The sequence below is a fragment of the Trematomus bernacchii genome, unplaced genomic scaffold (genome assembly GCF_902827165.1).
Source record: "Trematomus bernacchii unplaced genomic scaffold, fTreBer1.1, whole genome shotgun sequence".
NCBI classification, from domain to species: Eukaryota; Metazoa; Chordata; class Actinopteri; order Perciformes; family Nototheniidae; genus Trematomus; species Trematomus bernacchii.
The window spans coordinates 3965929-3991718 of NW_022987641.1; the positions used below are offsets into that span (position 1 = coordinate 3965929).

General features: G+C 42.8%; 1 protein-coding gene across 1 annotated transcript in view; it reads right to left on the minus strand.

Moving 5' to 3' along the window:
* Positions 1-25790, minus strand: part of anks1b (ankyrin repeat and sterile alpha motif domain containing 1B) — a 206654-nt gene that overhangs the window by 45918 nt on the left and 134946 nt on the right. The window contains 4 exon segments of the mRNA XM_034133394.1: positions 1422-1528; positions 3617-3686; positions 6319-6441; positions 7122-7765. Coding sequence (XP_033989285.1) covers positions 1422-1528; positions 3617-3686; positions 6319-6441; positions 7122-7765 — 944 coding nt within the window.

The window sequence follows — 25790 nt, forward strand, 5'->3', positions numbered from 1 at the left end:
ACCGCAGACCCCTGACATTTTAAATGCAGACGAGCAGTAAAAAACAAGGGCAAGAGTGTGTGTGTGTGTGTGTGTGTGTGTGTGTGTGTGTGTGTGTGCGTGTGTGTGTGTGTGTGTGTGTGTGCGTGTGTGTGTGCGTATGTGTGTGTGTGTGTGTGTGTGTGTGTGTGTGTGTGTGTGTGTGTGTGTGTGTGTGTGTGTGCGTGTGTGTGTGCGTATGTGTGTGTGTGTGTGTGTGTGTGTGCGTGTGTGTGTGTGTGTGTGTGTGCGCGCGTCCCCTAACTTCCCATCGGCCCCAAAAGTGGCTATCAGTATTAAAATACTTCATGATGCGTGCAAAGGCCAAACAAACGAAGGTACACAGTGACCACGTGAGGGAGAAACACACAGGGAGAGAAACAGAGGTGCAATGACTTCATCCTGTTGCCAGGGTAACCAAATAAAAGAGATGCAGGTCACACTGAGAGGAGGACCAGAACGAACACACACAGATAAACACACATACAAATGTCTTGATGGTTCAGCTCATGTCCGGAAAGAACAAGAGCAGGTTGAAGTGGCATTGTTGCACTCGCAGCGTCATCTAAAAAGAAAACATTCTTCTCTCCTGGTTGCTAAAACATTCTTTTAGTATTAGCACTATGCTTTTAAAACCCTGGGAATTACCGCGACACAGCGACAATCTGCAACTCCAGATAAAGTCCTGCAGTCAGCACCCCTCTCTGCGCCTCTGCTGCAGTTTCTCCCTACTCTTTGCCTTCCCTCTTAATCCTCTTTTCCTCATTCATTGTATTCTTACCCTCTCTACCAGTGGATTTAAGTCTTAAGGACACACACTGACACACGCCAACATCAAAAGAATATCGGAATGCGAAAGGACCCAGCGAGTTTCTCTTTTACGTCCCTGTAGATGAAGGGACCATCAGATAATCAGCAGGCTACAGGTGGATGTGTTTCAGTGCGTGTGCAAAAAACCCATGAAACAAACGTGGTTTTTGACATGCATTTTCAGTGTGGTGTGTGCATGTATTTCTGCAGCTTGATGCAGGCGTGGGATTTCTGTGCGTAGGAGGACCTCACATGGCATCGGTGGGGAGAGGCAGCAATGATTGAGAGAGAGGATGATAGAACGAGGAGGAAATCCAATAAATGAAAGAGATCCGTGTGAAGAAGAAAAAGGCTAGTCAAGCTGCAAAGAAAAGGATGAGAGATGAGCAGCAACACCTCAGGGAACACAGAGAGATCAGAGGGAGGCGGGACACACAGGTAGAAATGGCTTTTAAAGCACAACAAAGAGCAAACACAGAGAGAAGAAGAGAACAACAATGGAAGAGAATAGTTGAGGACAAACATCCAACCCTAAACTCCCAGCAAAGATCTCTGTTGTCTCCCCCCCAAAAAACACTTGTGCCCACACTCACCATGAACTGCACGTTGTCGAATCCATTTGCCAGCAGGTGGTTCTCGTACTGGACCAGGCCGATGGAGTCCAGCCACTGACCCACAGACTGCATGGGGCAGCGGGGACCTATGAGAGGGTGGAGGGGCAAACGCTTCAGTAAGGAGTAGCCGTCCACGCGGTAGCAGCGGCAGTCCGGCTGAGACAGCTGGCACTGCCACATCATGTTATGGCGGGCAACGTGGCTGTCGAAGGAGCCCGCCATGCTTTAGAGTCTTTCAGCAAGGCAGCAGGAGGAGGGGGAGAGTGAAGGGGAGGCAGGTAGAGGGGTGGGGAAAGGTGAAGGAGGAGGATAAGGAGGATAAGGAGGTGGGGGGAGGCTACGCTAGAGGCATGGTGAGGATGGAAGGGGGTCAGCATGCAAGGGTGCAAGAGGGTAAAGGGTAGGCGTCCAGATGCTGCTTTCTCTGAATCCAGCCCGAGGGCGGACGAGAGGGGGGGGAGGCTGAAGTTGTATCCAGAAAACAAGCTTCTGTCCAGGGGTTAGATCCTGCCGGAGATGGGTGTTGGATCAAACTGGAGGTATAGATCCTAAAGCAAGAACCGCTTTCTTTTTCAGCTGTTGCGCTCGCTTGGCTGCTCCCTTCAGCGCGGGCGTGTGTGTGTGTGAACGCGAGTGTGTGTGTCAGGCAGAGAGAGAGAGAAAAAGAGCGAGAGCTGCCTGCGCTGTAGATTTCTCTTTATCAAGTACTCCCACTCTCATCTGTATGCTTCTGCAGCCTCCTCTCTCTCCCTCTCTCTCCGAGCACTGCTTTACTCCCTCCGTCCTTCCCTCACTCTCTCCCTCTCCCTTTCTCTCCCTCACTTTTGCTCTGTCTACCTCCTGTGTCTATCTTCTCTCACGGTGTCGATCGTCACCCTGCTGCTCTCCATATATCCGGCTCTCGCTCTGCTGATAATAGCCATCACAACAGCTCCAGCTTCTTTGTCTGCAAGGAGCCCACACACACACACACACACACACACACACACACACACACACACACACACACACACACACACACACACACACACACACACACACACACACACACACACACACACACACACACACACACACACACACACACACACACACACACACACACCACACACACACACACACACACACACACACACACACACACACACACACACACACACACACACACACACACACACACACACACACACACACACACACACACACACACACACACACACACACACACACACACACACACACACACACCATGCTGGGTGTATGTATGCAGCCACATCTATATGTGTGCGTTCACTGAGTTGTGGTTCAGTTATGTGTGTGTTGTTGTGGTGGGGTCTTGTTTAGCACAAACAGGATTCCTGCCGGTGGTAACCATGGTTAGCACCGATGAAAAGAGAGAGGAAGAGGGGAGGGGATCAGAAGGTGGAGGATGGGGGAGTTCAAACAGGGAGAGGGGGATGAACGCAGTAAATAGGATTGAAGGTAAGAAAATAAAATGCGGGGATTTGACGTGCACAATAGAATCACAAGGCAGAATAATCCATACGCTCATATAAACAAGAAGGATAATTCATCTGGATTCAGGTCTTATTTGTGTGGTTTTGGCCACCATTCCTTTTGGTTTAAATGAAGAACACTTTAGTGCATGCTAAGTAGGGAGACATTATCATTCATCATTTCTCTGTGGCTCCACCTCACCACTGGTTATTAGTGAGTTACCTCAACACGATCTGTTTGCAGGTTAATCTATTACTGATGTAATCTATAGCACTTCTCCAGATCCCAGAGCTTCCAGTGCTAACTGATCACTGGGACAGTTTAAAAAAAAAATTATGTTTTGAGCTCTTAAAATTTAGCTAATTCTACCAACGTGCCATTACCAACTGTTTACGGGGAAGAAATAGCTATACAAAAAAGTGAAATATATGATCAGAGGCCTGAACAGGTCATTCTTAAAAGATTAGAAGATTGACCAAAATAATTGTAACTTTGTGCAGTATCTTTTTTTCAGCTTTTCTATCCTGTTAATATTTTAAATACTTCAGGTTTTATTGTTGAAAATTGGGCCGAATACATAACCTGTTTTGCGGAGGTAATAAGATCTTATTTGTAATAAATCTGAATTATCCCCCTAGTCAGATTGACTCACAAAGACATACTTGTGTGTATGTTACCTGAGGCGTCCTCCTTGAGGTCCAATCCGCTGCCTATGCCTGCACCAATAGAGCTCATAATCTTGTCGATCTGAACAAATGTGAGAGAGAGAGAAAGAGAGCCATAGTTAGAGAGATGTACAGCATGTTCAAAGGAAAGTCACTTCCCAGTAATAAGGCTAACCCCTATTTCTGGATTCAAGTGTCACATAACATGATCATTATGCCAGCCAGCTCACTGAATGCCAGTCGTTCCCCTGGTGAATTGGAAAAGCAGGGAGGAGCAGAGAGTCGGGGGGTAAGATGTGTTAACAGGACACATATAAAGACAGAGTGGAGATGAAGGAAGAGGAGGACTGATTGGAGGGAGCTTCCGTGGCTTCATTAGTGTCTGGCTGCTGGCTGTCTGTCCACCAGTCATCCCGACCCTGGACCCGCTGCTACCCACTGAACTGTGCTATCTGTACATCCACCTGTCAGCCCCCCCCGGCCCACCACAGGGCAGAGGAACTGGCCTGCCGCGACCGGCCCCACACCAGTGTTTAAGGGTCAGTTTTGACAGATTCAAACTGTTTTCACACACTGGCAGACCCTGACAGTGGCCATATCTTAGTAGCCGGACATACGGATGCAAATGTCTTCATGTCGCTGCACACTAAGCACATCTGACCAAGGGCGTACATTCTGGTGTCCAGCGGCCCCTTCTCCACCCTTGCTTGAACCAAACCAAACTTCAAACTGATCCTTGATTTTGATCTGTTAAGTTGTATGACTGCATCTTGCACGGTTAGAACACATCTGTCCACAGACCGACCTTTGAACTCGACCTTCATTTCAATTTTTCTGTCTGCATCTTTCAAGGTGGTACCACAGATTTCCGATCTGATCTCATAAACCAGTATTCAACACAGCTTACGCCATTAACCAAAAGAAAACAGAGTAAGAGACTGTTTATTTATCTAATCTATAAGAACCTATTTCAATTCAAAACAGGGTGTGAGTCTCTTGCGTTTTGCTGACATATGGTGTGGTGTTTCGGAGGAGACAAACAGCACTCACCAAGCCTCCGCAAGTACAACAAAAATTCCCAGTGAGCAAAACGCAAATATAAGTTGATTATAGTAATCCACTGGAGTTAACCTCAACAGACTTACCACCGCTGTGGTTTTCTTGATTAAACTCAAGAAAGGGCTTTAATTACAATCCAAATCAACACAAACAATCCTACATCAGCACATTTCAAGGTAAAGCCAGACTGTAGCACTCATTTGTAGCATGTGCTTGTAGCCCTAATGAGTATGTGTATCTTGAGATCGTGGACATCCCTCATGACTCGTCTCCTGCTAATAAGGCAACTCTTTCCGTAGCATGTGCCGCAAATAGAGCAACTTTGTTATTCTTGCCTGTTAAATTTACATACATCACTTCACAATTTCCCTGAAGCCATCTTATCTCATGCTCCTATACCACGCAATTAAACAAGAAAGGTCACCTTAATTGCTGAGGATTATGGGAAATTCCATATGGTAATACATCCCCATCAGCAAGTTATGAGCTATGTTGAGAAAGCTAATGAACATGTACATGCAAATGTCTGCAGGGGCGCACACATGTACTTTCACTCTCTCACTTAGCATTATTTAAAAAACAGGAATACTGATTAAGTCATTCTCATTATTATACAATAAAATGGTAAGACATTCTTATGTTCAGTGTAAACAAGCATCAGTTTGCAAAATGGTGTGTGTGTGTGAATGATGACCAGTGAGCAGAATGTAATGTGTCTGTGACCCGAAGTGTTGACAAAAGCAATGAGATTCAGTAAGTGGTGTCAATGGACCATATCTGTGTCCGACACCCGTTAATGGATTTCAAAGAGAGGAAAGAGTGAAACAGCTCATTAGGCACTTTCACACCAAGTACTTTGCCGTACTTAGTTCCCAGACTTAGTTCATAAGAACTCTTTAGTTCTGATGAACTAAAGAGCAGATCGCGTTCACACCGGAATAAATCCCTGAGGGAGGATTAGGCAAATGAAGCTGCTGACATCACTTTTTCTTCTTCTGCTTTGGGTTTACTGGCAGGCCACAAACAAAAAAAACAACAAAAAAAAAGTCCCCGGCCGGAAGTCCCCGGAGTTGGGGATTTACCTTCCGAGTAAATCGCCAGAACGCCGACACCTCCTCATCACTCCACCGCTTCCATGTTTTTTTTTGTGTTGCCATAAGTTAGTCTCTCTCCGTTGGTGCGCTGGGCTAATGCTAATGCTAATAATGCTAATGCCAGCAAATACAATGTATTTCACAAAACTTTTCCGAGTTTTAAGGGCGCGTGGTTTGAAATTCTTCCAGCCAATCAGAAATGGGAACCTTTTTCTCCCATGAAAGTACCTGCTCTCTAGCAGGGACTAAAAAGGGGGTGAAAAGGTTTTCATGAACTAAGTTTTAGTACCGGATTTGTGAACGCAACATTTCAAGAACTATCGGAACTATACTGGGAAAAGTACTCCGGTGTGAAAGCGCCTAATTGGCTGGAGAGATTTGGACGGCTCCCTGCAGAGATGCTGCACTTAGAAAAGCATACATTTTTCATCAGAAGTAGTTCCACAGTGAGAGGAACTGATTCACTTGAGTGGGGATAAGATTAAAAGCTTCTCTTTAGTTTTCTGTAAAATGTAACACTTTCCTTGTATATCTCAAGTTTAAGATCAAACCTCATCTTACCTCTTCCCACTCAGCCGTGAAGGAGGGTGTCCTCTCCAGTCTTCCCCCTGGGCTGGCCCCCTCTCCTGGGCTGGGACTCCCGGGCCCCTGGCCTCGAGACCCAGACCCCCAGCCGTGCTCCTCCTAGACAAGGCAACAACCAGTCATTTGATTGAACCATTATCAAACTACACACAGTCAGTATCAGGGGGGCCAAATATTCCTAACATTTTGACTAGCTGAGCAATAACACTGTTAGGTAACAGACCTGAGTCCTCTCCGTGCTCATCGAAGTTTCATCTAACGCATTTTTCCTTAAACAGACTATGTATTTAGCCTATCATTTATTTACAAAGAATTAAAGCAGCAGTCTCATAAAATGTGCCGCACAGCGGGGGGGACTGTGGCCCAGATTAGAGAGCTATCTAATTGGTTGCATTGGTTTCTGTGCGGCCTCACTCTGCATGATACAGCAAGATGCAAACTATCTTCATGGCTGATTTGAATTTAAATCATTTATACAACTGAATATTTACAATACATTCATTTGCACTCATTGCAAACTCAATGATGAACTAAACTTTTATGATAAGAGAGACATTTAAAACGTGTAATAAAGGACACTTGTATGTTATACTAATAGCATATTGCGTCAGAGAGCACATCACAGAAAGAAAGACTTCAAGAATGAATCTCTGCTTCATAATGCAATATAAAGGCTGGGCTCTATATGATGAATAAAGCTCTCATGAATTCTTGGTTTGCAATTCTGGATTGGAAATACAAAAGAAGATTTCAAAGTAGAATTGTTAGCGACCACTGACCTGTATGGGAGACACAGCTACAAGGTTGGAGTCAGACTTGGACAGAGACTTGGAGAGCTGCAGGTCCAACACGCTGCGGGGCATGGACCTCATTCTCCCCAGGGTGCAAGCCCTTTCCTCGTATCCAGCACCCGATGGACCCCCCTTTGACGCAGCGCCTGTCCCCCGTAACTCTGGAACGTCCCCGTTCTGACCGGAGGAGCAGGAGGGTGGGTGGCCCAGTGTAGACCAGCCACAGGAGGGGCTCCCCTGCTCGTGGTTCCTGGGCTGGTCCTGGTTGACCCGCGTGTGGAAGATAGTCCGATACACCACCTGAGGCTTCTGGGGGTCGTCGGCAGCACTCTGAGGTGATGATTCGCCCCCCGTTCTGGAGACGATCTGTGAGGGTCCTCCTTCGATCACAATGTTGATGTCTGGGGTCTCCAGCAGGTTGCTCTGGACGTCTGTGGAGGCATGTTTGCGAGGTTTGGGGCTGTAAAGGTGGTAAGGCGTATCGGGGGTTTCACATGCCGGGGAGGATCCATGAAGGAGGCCTGCAAACTCCTCTGGGATGTGGCTCTTCCTGCGATCCTCCAACAGGGCGCTGGGTGTGGATGAAGAGCAGAGAGGAGGAGGGGGGGGGTCTCGCTGGTACGGCCCGTCGTCTGCACACGGGATAAGACACAAACACATTGACTGATAAGGATTAAATCCTCAAGATGTGCATGAAATGGTCCTGTAACAACAATGATGCACACTATAGAATTTACTCCTGGAGAAAACAAGACAGAATTAAGACATTTACACACCCTGCACAAACAAACCACAGAAAACAATGCTCAGAACAAAGAGAGGAAAGCAATGTGGTTACGGGTAAATAAAACAAAAACAAATACTGCAAAACAACCAAAGCTGTGAATAGCAAGATAAGAGTGGTGTTATACATCTGGTGCTTCCACTGGTGTTCCCTTAAGGAAAGATCAAAGAACTCCTGACTTAGATTTTACACCTCTGCCCCTTCACTGTCTGGGTGAAAACGTTGTGTGTCTGAACCTGTGCATGTATGCATGAACTCATCGGGTCGGATGTTCATGCAACATTGACTGGGTTTTATTTTTTGAGGCGATGCTTTTAGAGGCTGTCTGTGTGCAGTGGGGTGAAAGAGAAGCTGCTGAAAGCTTCTTTTGACTCTCTGTGTATAATTGTTAGTGTGAACTCAAATGCCTGTGTGTGTGTGTGTGTGTGTGGTGTGTGTGTGTGTGTGTGTGTGTGTGTGTGTGTGTGTGGTGTGTGTGTGTGTGTGTGTGTGTGTGTGTGTGTGTGTGTGTGTGTGTGTCTGCTTGACTACCTGCTTGTCACTTTATGTTTGCTTAAGTTCCCAAACAAATCACACCTGAGGTCCCGCCCCTTGTCATGCATGCTTAAAAGATGAACTCCTCATGATACAAGATGCAAAATAAGAGGTGAATTATTTGTGTCTTATTCCTCCTTGTTCATTTGTTACACATCACTAGAGCAGAGCCGCTACGCTCAAACTCATAATGATACATCTCCAGCTCAATACTACTCTGTGGCACAGAGGTAACATAATGTTCCAGTGATATTCAAGTTGTTACTTAGCCCCTCAGGGAGCAGCCTTGTTCTTATTTATTTATAGTATTACAAATAAAAGCTGTAACACACTGTGACTAAAACAGACTACAAATCACCACATTTTAGGAGTAACAATGGTTAGTAGAGGTGTTAGTATGAGTGACTGGAAGTCCGGTAGGCAAGTAGAATAAATTGTACGGAATAAATCAGACAAAGAGCAATGAAATGAGTGTGAAGGATTGAAGCATAGATGGCTGCTCTAATCATCTTTTCATATTACCAATAGGGGATATTGGTACTATTTGTATTAATCCACAGAAAATGACCCCTTAATTAAAAACACTTTTAAGCCTCTTTCAGCGTACCGTTTTGGTACGGTACTGTTTTAGCCTCACAGCTCTCATCAGCATGTTTCCAGCACTCATTTACAAAATACCAACGTTAGCAACTACTTAGCTAACATGGTGGAGCTTCTAGCTGCCAAAGAGTAAGGTATCTATAGAGACCAAAACAGAGCTGAAAGACAAAGCTGGAAAATATTAGAGTTATACTAAACAAATGGACAGAAACACGACTTACAATCGGGGCTAATGTTGCTAACTGTTTGCTCACACATGGATTTCAGTATGATTGTTGCACTGCACCCAGAGTGGTCCAGAGAGTAACCGTAATAAACAAATGCAAATTGTATGTAAAATCATGTATACTGGTAAAGGCAGTTAGTGTTTTCCATCTATTTCCATTTTATGTAAATTATTAGCAAAATATTTGATATTGTGTATTCTCAAAGTTAAATTACTATTGCATGGTAATGAAAAAAAATGATCGTAACGCTGTCTGCACTGAATTACCTCTTATTATATAGAGTAACTGACAAAAAATGAATACACAGTTACTCTGTATGGACTACACAACTTGAGCTACTTTCAAAATTCTGCTCAGATTTGCATCCTGAGCAACAATGTATGGAAACAAATTAATGCACGGAATACTATAATAGGTATTTATTATACATAACACAAATAAAAGCACTTATTATATTGATAATACTAAGTACCGTTACTGTTATTGGCTAGAAATCAAATCAAATCAAATCAAGGTTTATTTATAGAGCACATTTAAAAGCGATTTTTGGTCGGGCCAAAGTGCTGTACATGTAATAACCACAATCACATAAAAACACATTTCTATAATCACAATAAAAGACAATAAATTACAACAGATATTTAAAAAGAAAACACAGGGAAAAGTCTGCTATTGAATGTCATGGTGATCCATCAGCAGGTAATAATGATGTCCTTGATTTGCTTAAACACAAACACACGTCTGAAACCTACAAGAGGATTTCAGGATCTGATTTTGTTTTCCAGACATCTGCTTATGAAGCCATTATACAACATCATTTTCCGCTCTGTCGCTTTGCATTCTTCATAAATCTAAATCTTTGTGTGTGTGTCCAGCCTGCTCTTTCTCTGTTCCCTGTCACTGTGTGTTACTGTTGTGTACCAGGCCATGTAAACAATATCAACACTGATAAATATCACACACCACACACACAAGAATAAAAAGAGTGCCTGTCCTTTTCACGTGTAATCAAAACTGGCACTTGAATAATTGCACATACCCCCACTGCCCTCCACACACACTTCATTTATCATTTCGTCATTTCATCACAAAGTCCTGCCGAATGACACACACACACACACACACACACACACACACACACACACACACACACACACACACACACACACACACACACACACACACACACACACACACACACACACACACACACACACACACACACACACACACACACACACACACACACACACACACACACACACACACACACACCACACACACACACACACACACACACACACACACACACACACACACACACACACACACACACACACACACACACACACACACACACACACACACACACACACACACACACACACTGCTGTCAGCCAGTTTTAGCTAGCACTCCATGACTGTCCTCGGCACATTCAGCCGCATTTCCATAAGAAACAATTTCATAATGTGAGCTGAGACAGAAAATACGAGTTCACTAAAAAGTCACTCGGCTGCTTTTTCTGAGAACTCCACAAAAGTGAGTAACTGGAATCATTCATGATAATAATAGGACATACTCGAGCTCCGCTCATGGGGGAATAAAAGTGGGATAAAGTGGAACAATATTAACATGAGTCCACGAGTGGGGAGTCATTTTATATAATACGGAACGTTCCATTTTACTGATGCATCTTCACTATACTGCTGTTGTGTTAAAAAGACTTTGGTCATTTTCCAGCATTACAGTACATGAAATGTATTATTCATTCCTACAAAAGCTAAAAGCTTTGTAGTTATGACTAATACTGAGCATTTTACAGGATAAACCGGAGTGAAAACTCAAATGTAAGCATAGTAACCTTTTTTCCTCTATTTTAATATTGGTGATTGGTTCAGTTTGACCATCATTAGCTTCAGTGCTAATGATGGTCTACAAGTTCAATTAAATACAGTACATTGGAATTAAATACTTTATAAAATAATACAATACGTGTAATTTATTACAGTGTACAATATTTAATTTTACATTTAGTTTTAATTTTCATCTTTCTCTGTTTTACATGTATATATAGTTGACTTATTTCTGCGTTTGACTTCCATTAACCTGCACTATTTTATTTCAATTTCTTCTTGCATAATTATGTCTCAAGTATATTGCATGTTGCATTGTTGAAAACCATGATAAAAAACACACTTATTTATGGGTGAGATCATTATGCATGAGTTGAGAAGATGATCAAAGCAAGGTAGTATTCGGTAGGTGGGATTGACAAAAACAGTTCCTGCATTTTGACTGCACCTGAAGGCATCAAAATTCAACAACATTATTTTTCAAATTCAATTAATTTCCCTTATGTGCTATCTTTACCCTGCTGTGCATTTATTTTGCAATCCTGTATGCTTCCCCTCTTTTTAAAAGAGGTGGACAAATGGCAACAGGTGATCTAGTTGGTCTCTATGGCAACAGAGAGCCCTAGCGCCAGCATCTCTTGGAGTGTTTTTGGGAGGCCTAAGTGTCTTTGGCCTTCAGGAGGGAAAAGTGCCACGGCTGATAAACACAGCAATCAAATCGGCAGGTGTGTGTTTGTCTAGACAGAAACAAATTACAGGCGCAGGGATGATATATCGGAAAATTATAAAGTAGAGGTTTAGGGAAACAGAGTGTCAAGCCAGATTTTCTGAAAACAACTTATTTCAGGTATAGACCGGAAAATATAACATTAATTAAGCTGATGCGAATATCGACATGCTGAAGGATCACAATGCAGAAAAATAATTTGGCTCAACTGAGGCAGAAAGCTCTCATTCTCCTGTTCTTCCCTCCAAACAATCATCATGGTGCGTTCACACCGGACGCAATGTGAAGATACTTTCTGTACTCCAACACAACAAACTGTGACAGCAGCAGCAGCACAATTTGAGTGCTGTAAACGGCCAAAACTCCTTGTTTTTTTATCAAAGAGAAAAGCCATGATGAATGAGTGAAAGCGAATGACCTGGCATGAATGACGCGATTGAAGTCTCCTTATGGTGTTATAACCTTACTCACATTCATCTACACAGTATATTCCATTTCTCAGCCCATAGCTCACTCTGCAGCTCTGCCTACTGAATGTCCTCCGTGTGTGTGTGTGCGTGTGCGTGTGCGTGTGCGTGTGCGTGTGTGTGTGTGTGTGTGTATTTCTTACCTGGGCATCCAAAGCAAACACAACAAACTAACTTTAAGCTCTAAGGAAAAGCATTCTGAATGTACTCTTAATATTATCCACAGTAACTCATCACCGTCCTTCTATCTAAGAACGTCTAACAATCCGATTGTGAAACAGCTGCCGCATCACTCTGCATACCTTTATTGCGTAAGTAGTATGTAAGCACACACACACATAAACACACACAAGTAGTGGCATGCAGTAGCTCAGCCCAGAAACTGATCGGTATTTAGATGTAGTGTGCACCTCAAGACAAACAGCCACCATAATGTATGTGATTGTTGTGTAACCAATGAAGACAAGTGTGGCTCAATATCACCCACATAACACATTTTACTCTAAAGAATCAATCAGTATCCAACTATGTCATTATCATTACTGAATTATAAATGATAACTGATGAATCTATTCAGAGTATTGATTGACTGACTGGAGCATGTATGTGTTACGTCATCACTTCCTCAAGTTGAAAACTGAGAGGAAGAACCCTCCTCCCACCAGCCCCCCATCAGAGTGAGTGGGAGAGAAAGAGATCTGACTTGAGCTTATATTCAATGTATCTAAACACTTGATCTATTTATAGGAAAGCAATACTTGAAATTCATCTCTACTGGGTTGTCAAGTGGTCTGATATGCATACAGTAGCTGAGTCTTAATTCCTCAATACATATGAATTCTAAGCAGGTTTAACAATTACATAGTGTATATACGGAAAGTGAGTATAGACAGTATAATAACCAGATCTGCATGATGTTGTGCTCGTTCTGTTGCAATGGTACAATGCATGCACAAAGAAAAATGGATAAGCTGCCCACAGCTGCAAAGTATAAGACAGTCCGCTTTGGACAAAGCTGCAGGAATATTTGAGACTATTTACAGTTTAAAATATTAGTTTTTTAACAAACATTCAGCACTTAAATAGGAATACTTACAATTGCATCTGAAAGTACATCTCCCTCTCTCTTTGTGCAGTTTGATTGGCAGTGGTAATTTCAACCTCAAACCAATTGGCACAGGTCAGCACAAGTTTCTGTTTTATAATAAATGTTAACTAATTGGAAAGTACACTAGGAAGATGCAAGGCTGTCTTTCCAAAAAGAAAGAGCATCTGCCGTTTATGTGACACAGGCTGCGTCTCACTTCTCTTATTGTTCATTTCCTCGATCCTCGGTCTCAAAATCACCGGAAGTTGATTTGTCTGCGCCATCTTGAGTAGCGTCCCAGTGGCCTTATTTGTGCCGGAGGACCAAGCCCCCAGGAAGTGCGCCGGACTCGGAGGAAAATATTCGTTGTGGCCAAACGGCGGTACTACACTTCCGTATCAGTCGCTGGGCCCGGAAAGACTTTTTCCCATTGACTAACATCGGGAAAGAGACGTCTGTAAATCGTTGGATAATTTTTTTTAAACTAAATAAACTACCCAGTATGAACATTTGTATAGCTCTTATTAAAAATGTTCGGTCCTCAAGTTGTAAAATGTGCTAATAACGTTATTCTGAGAGTTATTTTCCTCGGCATTATGAACGTGGATCTAACCCACGGGACCGCGCCGCCCGGCACGTTCATGTGACGTGTTCAGTACTACATGAGTTTTACCTTTACCCATGGATGCACAATAAGAACGGATTATATGATTATATGAATACTTTCGTGACGTTTCGTTCTCTCAAAAGTTGGGCCATTTCGTCTTCATGCGCCAATGAGCAACTCTCATCGGAATGAACGAGGCCCCGCCTCCCACGCTGTATCCAGTTCTGATTATACATCCATGCGGAGGACCGAGGATCGAGGATCGAGGATCGAGGATCGAGGATCGAGGAGCGATAACGGTGGAGCGATAATCGAGGAACTACCAGACCATCCTCCGGTGAAATCCTCAGACACTCGCCCCGCCCCATTATTGTGTATCGCTCACTGATTGGACGATGCAGTGCATGCACTGATCTGTTGCTTCTTGACATGAGAGCAGTTTCCCAGCGGAGTGAAAATAACACATTAAACTCACGGGACTCACTCCTCAGTTTATACAGTGTTTCGCTTTTTTCGTTTATACATTTTAAGAATGGCGTTTATATTTTTTGAGAATGACTTCTTATTTTATTTTATTTATTTGGGTCTACAACAGATGATACAAATGTTTATGTCAGTAAATGTGTACTAACAGAGGCGGGGGTGTTTGTGAAAATAACGGGGACAGAGCTGCTGTCAGACGATCAGCTGTGCAGCGTCATCACAAACGGACGTCGCTTCACGTGACGCTCCGGAGGAAAGGACGTCCCATTGCTCTTAAAACTCATTTCCCTGCTTCTTCTCCCTTCTCGTGGTTTCCTTGCGTCTCTCCATGCTTCCCTGGTGGGAGGGACTAAGACGCAGGGAAACGACGCAAGTGAGGGACGCAAGGATTCCATTTAACCGAAGTGAGATGCAGCCACAAAATAGCAAAAGTGTACGATCAAAAGCCTCTAGTGGCTGACTGCACTAAGTATGACAAGAGCAAAGGAAGAAATATTTTCTGTGCCAAAAACTAAACTAATTCTAACCATTGCTTTGTCCAAACATAAAAAACATAGCTTTGCAACCGTTTTGAAAGACACAGGCAAAAGAAAATACTTGAATGTGTTGTTCTAGAGCAGGGGTTTTCAAAGTCTGGGAAGGTGAGCCTCCCCTCAGAGAACATGAGAACAGCCGCGTCCCCCCTCCCAATTATTATTGCTATCATTATTATTATTATTATTATTGTTGTTGTTGCTATAATGCAGGGGTATTCAATTGCATTTCAAAGAGGTCCAATAAGAGCAAATGTCATTAAATGCTCTGTTTTCGCTGTCTACCTTTCTCTTTTTTGAGCACGCCATTTGAAGTTACTCCAACTGTTTCTCTCTTCTTGTCTCGTCTCTGTGTGTTTGAATCTATCGTGCTGACTCACTGACTGCACCGATTTGAATGGCTGAGTAGCATCACCTCCTAAAAACATTAAAAAATAACTTTTTAAAACCTTTTTATCTTTATGTTTTAAATATGTGTTTTAAACATTTTTTACATTTTCAACATCGTGGATGAATCCTTATATGCTCCCGGCAACACACTGAACATCAACTTTGCCTCCTTATTACACTCACCCCTACTTTAGTGCTGGGAACAATGAGTCTGCGTCTTTGATGCGCACATGCGGGTGATGCGGGGATCAGAGTCCTGCGGGGATCAGAGTCCTGCGGGGATCAGAGTCCTGCATTGGGTCGGTACCCGACGGGTGACCCGCAAAAAAAGTGATTCGCGGGTGGTAAGTTTCCTCAGACCTCTCCCCGCGGGACCGCGCATAATCATAACCTCTGCACCGCATCAATCTGCTGCTGAGCGCGCCACATTCGAAATGGCTGAGGTGAAGCTCTAGCGGAGAATACAGCATTGTAAATAACTCTTCCTCAAGAGCGAAATCCAACGTCTGGGAGGCTTTTGGTGTCATGGAGAAAATAACCAACATCCCACGCTTTTTGAGCCAAATACGCAACTGCGTGTGTTAATAATTGCATGTTTTCAGTGCTCCTAGGATATGCGGGTTCGGGTCGGTTTGCGGATCTTGTGCCGACGGGTCGGGTCGGTTTGCGGAACTAATTGGCAATATGTGCGGGTGGCGGGGCGGGTTCGGTATTGCACGTTGCAGGTGCGGGGCGTGAGCGGGTCTTGAAAATCAGACCCGTGCAGGACTCTGGCGGGGATGCAATGTAGACAGGAATAAACGCAGATCAGCCTCTGGCTGCAGCCTTGACCGGTACTTGCTTTTGATCAAAGTCAATGCGGAAAACCCGCACTCACACCGGTAGGTGGAGGTGAAGGGTATGAGCACTTTTACAACCTTTTGTAAAGGTGGGGGAACTCGGTCTCCACAGACAGCCAAAAGTGTGCAAGTGACACTTTACTCATCTTGTTCTCGTTACTTTTTTTTCTCATGCTGCGCCTCCCCTGAAGCTCTCACACTTTGAAAACCGCTGTTCTAGAGGACATGTAAATGTTATATAGTGCATCATCCAACATGTTTGTATGTACAATAGCATTAGAACAAAGCACATCTCACCCTTTTTTACAGCTCTCCTTTTAAAAATATATATTAAATTAATTACTTTTTATATGTTAGTAGCATATTGTATACAACATACAATAAATATTAACTAATATATATTGTGTTTTTGTAGTTATAAAGAAGAAATCAAAGTACTTTACCTTTGTGTATAGGAATAGGGAAGATGTCATGAACCTTTTTCTCAGCAGATATGTGAACTTGTAGCAGGATAACACAGGTGTAACTAATAACAATAACGAGGGCTCTGTTCCAATCAAGGTCCACAGTACATGACAGTGAGGCTGCATGCACATCATCAAATGACTGCCACATGCAACCTAAATGGAACGCAGCCCAATTAACGTTATTAGTTACACCTGTGCTACATGTCAGACTTTCATGGCAAATGTGTGTACTGAACATAGAAAATGAAACCCAACCAGGACTGCTGATCAACTTCTCAAAGAAAAAGCGAAATGGTGTTCCCTAGTTTCAATACCTTTCTTAATGTTTGTTTTCATCTTCCAGCTATCTCAACACCATCTGCATCATTTGGTTATTAATGCTTTGCAGCTGCGAGGAGCTCCATTTCATTGTGCATTGTAAGTGCTTTTTTGTGCAAATACTGCCTATTTTGAGAGCACTTTATTTGTCAGTTTTCCACAGTGAACACTATACATCCGTAAAATCGGCTTTGAATTAGAGTGTTATATTGTATTGAGACACAGCTTTGGTCTCTAACCAGCTGGAATTGGCCTGTAAGGTAAACAGGCCTCAAAAGTAATGTTCCCCCATTTTGCAGAAGCAAGATTTAATTTCAAATAAGCCATCCCAATTCCAAAAGAAGCCCTTCACACAGTGTCTAAATCCAAAAAAGGAAGTAATAAGAAGGCTGAAGAAGATGTGAAAACTGAACTCAGACAGTGCTGAGGGGGGAAGCATCTGCAGAGAAATTATATATGTATATCCTTGATAGGCCACAGGTGAATCCACTCTTCCCTTACCTTCCTTTCACACTGCGAGAATCTAAAATGGATTTAATTGCGTGTAAATGATGTGCTTGCTGCAGCATTCAGGATGACGATAGAGGGACGGAGGAAGGAGAGTAAAATGGGGGAAAAGGTAGGAAGTGGGCAACAGAGCATGGCACAGATTGAGAGGTGATGGAGTTATGAGAGGCAAAATGTAGCCATACAGCATAAGTGAAAAGCTGAAGAAGGCTTGAGGAACGCAGCGAGGCAGAGGGAGAGTGAGGGGGCGGGCAGGGAGCATATCACAGTGATTGACAGGCAGAAAGAGAGTGAAGGGAAGTGGCTTGAGAAATAAGAGAGTAACAGACAGGAGACGTAAATGACAGAGGGGGCAGGAGGGAGAGAAATTAAAGAGAGGGTATATTGATCTAGAGGTTATATGTCAAAAGGGGGGGGAAATACACAGGGGTAAGGTTGGATTTGTTGTAGTAAACACATTCAATACACACAGTAGAGCAGCAGTCCCCTACAAGTGAGGCTTTAGTTATATTGAAGAGTTATATCTAATAAAACCTCATTCATTATTGGTTTTCAGGTAGTGGAATTATTTAGATTCCAATCTAAATACATGTGAGAGGCACTACAGTATAATGCCATTCAAAACAACAGACTTCTGCAAAAAAGATCCCTCATTGCATCTTTGGTTTATCCATTGGCCTTGGCTGCATCAAATCACTTAACTCTCCAGTCTCTCCGGACTCTAAAATACCAAAATGACAGATTAAGGAGCTGGATTACACCGCTTTATATCAAGTCACTGCCATTCAAATCAACATTTACAAAAGCTGCCCGTCATAAATAATCAATGATTGGATGTGCCAAAGATTAAACATAGATCACGCCACACAGGGTGTCAAATAATGAATTATACTACTACTACTATTAATATTACTAATGCTGGTTATAACGCGCTGATTGGTTTATGGCCAAAACACATTCATCTTAAATGCAGCATACAGTAAACCCCAATAAACTTTAATTCTTGTTTAAATTAATGCACAAAATTCTCTCATATATAGGAGTCTTTCCTATGTCTGAATGTGTGTGTTTTGTGTGTGTTTTGTGTGTGTGTTTTAGTGGATCCAGGAGGGGCTGGGAGATGATCCAAACATGTGATAGGGCCGTGTTCATCGCTCCGTCTCTCGTGAGACCGCCCTGACTGTTATTAAAAACTACAGAGTAATATCTGAGCTGCCAGTCATCCTGCAGATTTAGGGCTGAAACCTATTTCCTTCGTGGCAGATAAATCATTATCAGCTCCCTGAGCCTCAGGCGCTTATAGCTAGAGCTAGGTTAGTGCGGGGCTTTGCTCACAAACACACATATAGATGGTTCTGAAAGACCGCTGCTTGGATTTATGATGAGGAAATGATTTTAGGTTGGTTTGAGAAAGAGTTAAAGAGTTACAGGTGAAAGCTGTAAAAGTGCTGCCTTTAAACTCTGTTGGAAATGTCACAATCATTATTTGAAGGCATAAAAGCACCATTAAGAAGCACTGGGAAATAAGAGTTTCAAGTGTGCTGAAAATGTGATGTTTAACCCTTTTCAGTCCCATTGGCTGTTCACATCAATACTCCTGCACTTGCAAACAGCACTGATTATCCCCAGTATTTCATATTTACATTTAGTAGATATTTAAAGCAATTGCAGTAGTAACATTTTCTTCATCATTTACTATGTGAAAATATAATCCTGAATCTGCTCCTCAGGGATATTTCACTTGACGTTACAACAAATTCAAGATTTTAATTATTGTAATGCTGACTTAAAATGTCCCCGGCCGATAAAGTTCAAGGATTAAAATGATGAGAAACAGATTACCATATCTTTATCTAATTTTCAATTTGTGAGTGATTTCATGCTGCAACTTGGCATTACACTAAATGTGCTGCTCTGGCACACTTACAGGTCAGTGTTAACTCCCCCCCCCCCCTTGGGATTGCGAGAGCGGTGGGACCCCTGCTGAGAGCATTACTTCATGTCTGATAGTCTGTATGTATCCAAACCAGCCTTAAGGCGCAGGGGGCCATGCAGTCTGTACATATTGAATTCACACTGCCATTCCTGATGCAGAGAATATTGCCACAGCAACTGGCTCGTCTGCAGCAGTAACCTATTTTCAAGTCTCCAGAATTCTGGAGTGACGGCAGTCTCTCACTAGCGTCAGTGAAATTCTGTGTGTGTGTGTGTATGTGTGAGACAGTTAAATGTGATGACGCCACTGATTAACTGTGTGTGTGTGTGTGTGTGTGTGTGTGTGTGTGTGTGTGTGTGTGTGTGTGTGTGTGTGTGTGTGTGTGTGTGTGTGTGTGTGTGTGTGTGTGTGTGTGTGTGTGTGTGTGTGTTGCACAATCACATGTTTTTGTAGTATCGCAGCCCTGATTCAGCTCAAATGACATGTCATGTGTGAGTATTCTGCATGTGTAAAAAAAAATGAAGCGTGCAGCATGATGTAACTAAATATTAGGGTGTGCGGCTTAAACGGGCAGTGTATATCTCTCTCTCACAGAGAATGTAAGTCACATATGAGAAATGGCTTAAAGTTTTCTATCTTGCTCTTTATGCCACTTCTAAATTTGACACTTGATTTCTTGACTCCTTCTACCCTCGAGGGGCAAAGTGCAAAGCGAAGAGCTATCATTTCATTACATTTGCCTTCTGCCACACAAGAGGGGGGGCACACATTCAACAAATTCAACCTGGGTAGAACAGCAGGGCAAATTACTCTCATTGTATGTAAGAGGAGAGCAAATCTACAAATAGCACTGCTGCTTTTGTGCTCCATGCTAAATGTGGCGAATAAATCTGTACGATATGCGCATGCCTGTTTTCTGTGAAGCTATGACTATAATAAAATAATGTAAACATGTCAATGAGAGGTATCAGTGACAACTAACAGCAGGTTTACTCCAATAAGCTCCCTTCTGTGATGGCACTGACACATAAAAAGGAAATAACTTTAAATATGATGATGTATAACAAAGGGCTAAGGACCGATCTAAGGTGCCAGACAATCAGGAGTGTGTATGAGCATGTGCGTGTGTATTAGGATCAAATTAATGCTTCAAACAAAAGCCCTGCTGACTTTCAGTATAACTTAATGATCAAGCACAGCAGGTTGTCACTGTGCATTTGTGCAGAAAAGTTTGCCTGCAGTTGTGAGTTGATGTCAAAGTCAAAGTGGAGCGTGTGATATTTGGGAACAAAGGACTGAATCAAGCAGCCGGATGTTTAAAGAACTTAACTCTTTCAAGTGAACACACACTGACACAAACACACACCATAAAAGGTTTGAAAGTAATGTTAATAATTATTCACTACAAGCAACTGCTGTCACATTACAGTCATCTGACCCACTGCTTAATGGCTAGGGCAGCTTTAAATGTTATCTTGAACAAAAAGCATAATAGAAAAAAAAACAATCCCGGTGTTGTGTTTCAATGTTTTGAATAACAAGTGGCGAGGTGTTCCAGCCACTTAAAAGCTTCCTGTTGAATAAATACAGAGCTGCAGATTTGTGCCTGTTTGTTTCTGACTTGTCGCAGGGGGCTCTGCATAATTCATGGAGGGAAAACTGCGTCTACACTTGCCCTGCTTTTGCATAACACCGCACTGCACTCTGCACCCAGGGCACTGAGGGAATATCTTCTCAAGCAAATGTCCAACATTACGCAAAACAGTAGTTCTGTAGCATCGACAGCAGCAGCGGTGATGGACCGGGTTATAAATAGGCCTCGTTTTATCCAACTTCCCACGCGGGTGGCTGACACCTGCATATTCTGCTGCAGGGCCGAAGATTTACTGCGGTAATGTTGAGCTGTTTCGGAGAGCGGTTCAGGATTTTTAGAAAGAAAATGAAAAAAAAAAAGGGAGACAAGTGTTGAGAAGGCAGGAAAGACCTTTTATGGTGTGTAGGCAAAAAAACGTGTTTCCTTCGTTTTTATTGTCCTAATTTCTCCATCCAACCCCCTGAAATCTCTTCCTGATTTTCGTTCATCACAAACCTCCTCCTCCCCCCCCCTGCAACGTTAGACTCTCATTCCCTCTCCCACTCTCTTCTTCACTGGCATCCTTTTTATTCTGAGACTCTTTGCCTTCTGTACCCACATGCATATATATACTCCCTTTTTTTTTGTTTCATACTCTGTCTCTATCTCTCTTTGTCTCTGTAAGTCTAATGTTACCATGGCAACCCCCTACAATGGGCCTTATAAAGCTAATAAGTAGCGAGAGCAGGAGTGATGAGCAGAGTGGCAGAAGAAGAATAAGAAGAAGAGGGGGGGGGATAAAGAAATGATTAAATTGAAACTTAAATGGGTGCCAATATATTCCTGGTGTTTGAGCCACAGACACAGAGAGAAAGTCAGAGAGAAATAAATAAATGTACAAATATCATTATTAGTGCTTTACAATTTCTTGATGTAAATGCACCTTCTACCAGTTTTTGCTGTTAACTATTTGACAGCAGAGATTCAAACCCAAGAGAGAGATGAAGAGACAATATTCCCCCAATGCCTCAAGTTGCAGGAGGTTTACGTCAACCGTCATATTTTCCTCAAGCCAATATTACAATAACTTTTCAAATGTTGCAAATAAGACGACAGCAGAATTTAAATGAAACCAAATCCAGACTGAAATCAGCACCTTGCGGTTGTTTTCCTCCAATAATTAGTCAGGATTTAGTTTGCATCGAGGTCCGCCCAAAATGTCACAATCTAATCCAAAAGGTTTCTGTGAGGTCCCCTTGACCTTGGACCACCAAATATAATCACTTGAGACAAATTTAAAGACATTCCCACAAGACGTTCCTGAGATGTAGCGTTCGCAAGAATGGGATGTATGGGCAACAACCCAAATCAGAGTGAAAAATTAAAAAAAGGATGTTTATTGTATAAATATATATAAAGTCCATTATTTCAAGGCATATCATTTTAATTGGGCCCCTGCTATCCATGTTAGCGGCTAAAGAATGTCTTGCCTATAAGAGTTGTGTTACTAAATTGTAATGGCACACAGGTTAAAATACTCTAACCAGTATGCTAACTGTGGGGGAAAACTTTGGTGTAGCAATGCAGTGGGAGTCACCGACTCAGGAAGGAGACACGGGGTAGAGCTGGAGCTTTGATGTCAAACACTGATGGTTTATTACGAGTTTCGGCCGGAGAATTCACATCACAAGTCCAAGAGCCAGAGGTTCTGACTTCACGGTAGAGTTGCCACGTCAATTCTGAAGAACTCTACCCCAGACCCATGTATTTAGCTAGTTTAGAGAGAATAATCAACATTGTGCATAACAAGATAGAATCATAACACCTCTATCAGCTGATGCCAACAGGCAGGAACAGGAAGACAAAACACTGAGAGCACAGCAGCCAAGGTTACAGGTGCGTGTGCTCAGTCAGGACAGTATGAACTGATAAACTGGGTCAAAGTCATGGGCCTTGGAGAATATTTCCCCAACACTAACTAACTGTAAAAAAAAAAGGAAATGACCACAATTGCCTGTGATTGACAGTTGCCGTGTGTAGAGTACTGGTAATAATAAGCCAATATAAGGTAAATTGTCCTGTAAAGTGCTTTGTATTTTGTGAGCAGATCACATGCTGTGCCTCTGTCAGTGCAGCCTCTTTCCCCCCTCAGGCACGGGCTCTGATGCCCATTCTCAGCTACTGAGCTGATTTCACAAAACGTACGATTTTATTGTACAGTCTGGAAAAGGTCCTGGGCTGTGACGTGTGTCCCAAGTTTCACGTCCGAAGCTAATTTTAGCGAATTTGTGCTATTTAAATCATCGAACATGCCACATTCTCCGTTAGCTTACGAGCACCCCGTGTGAGCGGTCGACAATGCGTTTCGCAATTTAGCATCACATTGGATATGGGCTGAACTTGTGCTGGATTGGAATTTTTCCGATCATTTCCCTAGGAATAGTTTGCAAAAACGCGCCTAAAATGCACATTTTCCAAAATGGCCGACTTTATGGGGGGAGGGGCTAATAGAAGCCATTTTGAAATATGTCGGCAATTCCATGAGGCATGTCTGTGCTAAGACTCGGGTCGCTCAGAGAAACTATATGTGACTACCGCACAATAGGGGGCGCTACTGAGCCGTATTTGCAAAAAGGCACAATGTTTTTGTACAGTCTGGAGGAGGCCGTGGTCTGTGACGTGTGTTCCGAGTTTAAAGGCCGTAACTGTATTTTCCCGCTACTTATGGCCCAGTACGTTTTTTAACCCTTCGATTTCGACAAAAAACTGAATAGGTCACGCCCACTTCCGTCATTGGTTGCGCCCCTTTAAATCTCAGTTCATACTCATCCTGCCAGTATGTGTATGACAAAATATATTTATTTTGTCCATCGGATCTTGAGGTATAAATTTGTTGTGCTTTTGGCGCCCCCTATTGTCCAAAATGAACATGCTTTTTTGTGCCTATTCCCCAAGACAGACTGAACCTATCCACCGAAATCTGTGATATTTGGATATATTGCGGATGAATTAGGAGCATTTATGTCTAAGCCACACCTTTTTGCTAATACGTTGCGATTGATGTCGGGCACATTTTTCCACACGTCGTGCTCATGTTCTACGGTAGTGTGTCTAACCCTCCACTGATGCTGTACACTAAGTTTGGTGTTGAAAAGCCAAAAATTGAAATTGTAGTTAATATTTCACTGTTTTTCACATTATGCTAATTTAAAAAAAATAAAAGTAGGCGGAGCTTAGGGATATGAGAGGATAATATGTAGGGCTGCTCCACCCGGATAAGTGTGCAAAATGTCAGGTCCATCCGATTTACGCTGCGACTATGTACATTTTTCGAAAACTGAATTTTGACAGGTGGCGCTAGCAAGCATGTCGGAAATTTTGCAACCATCGAATCCAGAATGTAAAAATGTTCACCCGTCCTGGCGGCGTTGCCAAATGTCGCTACGTGAATAGTGTGGGAACCCCCTCAAAAACAGGTCCAAAGCGCAGACCCGGTAAAATAAGAATAAGAACACTACCGATTTCAATAGGTCTTCGCACACTTCGTGCTCAGGCCCTAATAAATGTAGTGGAGTAAAAATACCAGGTTAACCTGTGAATTAGAACAAAGTAGTACATGCTGCTGTAACAAAAACATTTCCCAACTTGGGATCAATAAAGTATATCTTATCTTATCTTATCTTAAGATGATCGATGGCTACTGCCATATTTGCAAAATGTGCCTCTGAACCTTGACAAGTGCATGTTTCAGGCTTATCAATGAACAACAGGAGGGGTCACAGACATAAGACCAGCTGTTAAATAAAGCTCTTCTGACCTTAGCTGTCATGTGGGTATATTAATACTGCCCATTATGGACACAAGCAATTTTCACCCATTTATTAATTATATGTTTTAAATGTGATAAGACCACTGTGTTTCGTATCCCCTAAACCTCCAGGGTGTGTACAGTTTAATACTGGCAACTTCTAATTGTGGGAAATACGAAAACGTCTTATAAAACTACAATTCCCAGTAGGGACGTGCCATAGAACATGTTGCGAAACACACAATAGCCAGCATGTTCTGGGGGGGGGGGCTGGGCTGGACCCGTCCAATTCCAGTTTTGGATAATCTGCCGTGGTTTCATTCCATTTCAAAGAGGTGTTTGACGCTCGGCGTAACCTTGTCGCACTGCCACTCCAACATCCAATCACAGGGCTTGAGGACTAATCACGGGGTTTGTAAAGCAAGGCGGATAGTGTAGTGTCTTCGGAAACTGTAGTGTCTAAACTCCGAAAAAATTATTTGTTTCTCCGAATCGAAGGTTAAAAACACAAAAGCATTGTACACAATTTAAACCAATCAATATTGTGTAATTAACAAGGATAAACTGATGTTTTTTAGTGGATGAGTAATGCAGATATCACTGTGTAATCATTTGACAGTGAGGAGAATACATCCGGTTTTATTATGAAAACTTCGAGACCGGAAAAACAGTTTTCACCCCGTGAGGGTTGAAGCTAACTTTACATGGAAGCTGCCGCATAGACTGTACACGTTATCCTGGCGAGACCTCAAATCATCTTCGTAATATCTATCAAACTATAGATCCTACACATCCACTGGACGTGGATTCTAAGAGTACAATATACACTTCTCGCTAGAAATCGAATCAAAAAGCATTTTAATGGCCAAACTATTCCACAATTTAGGATTTTCCAGAGAATTGTGGATGTGAATAA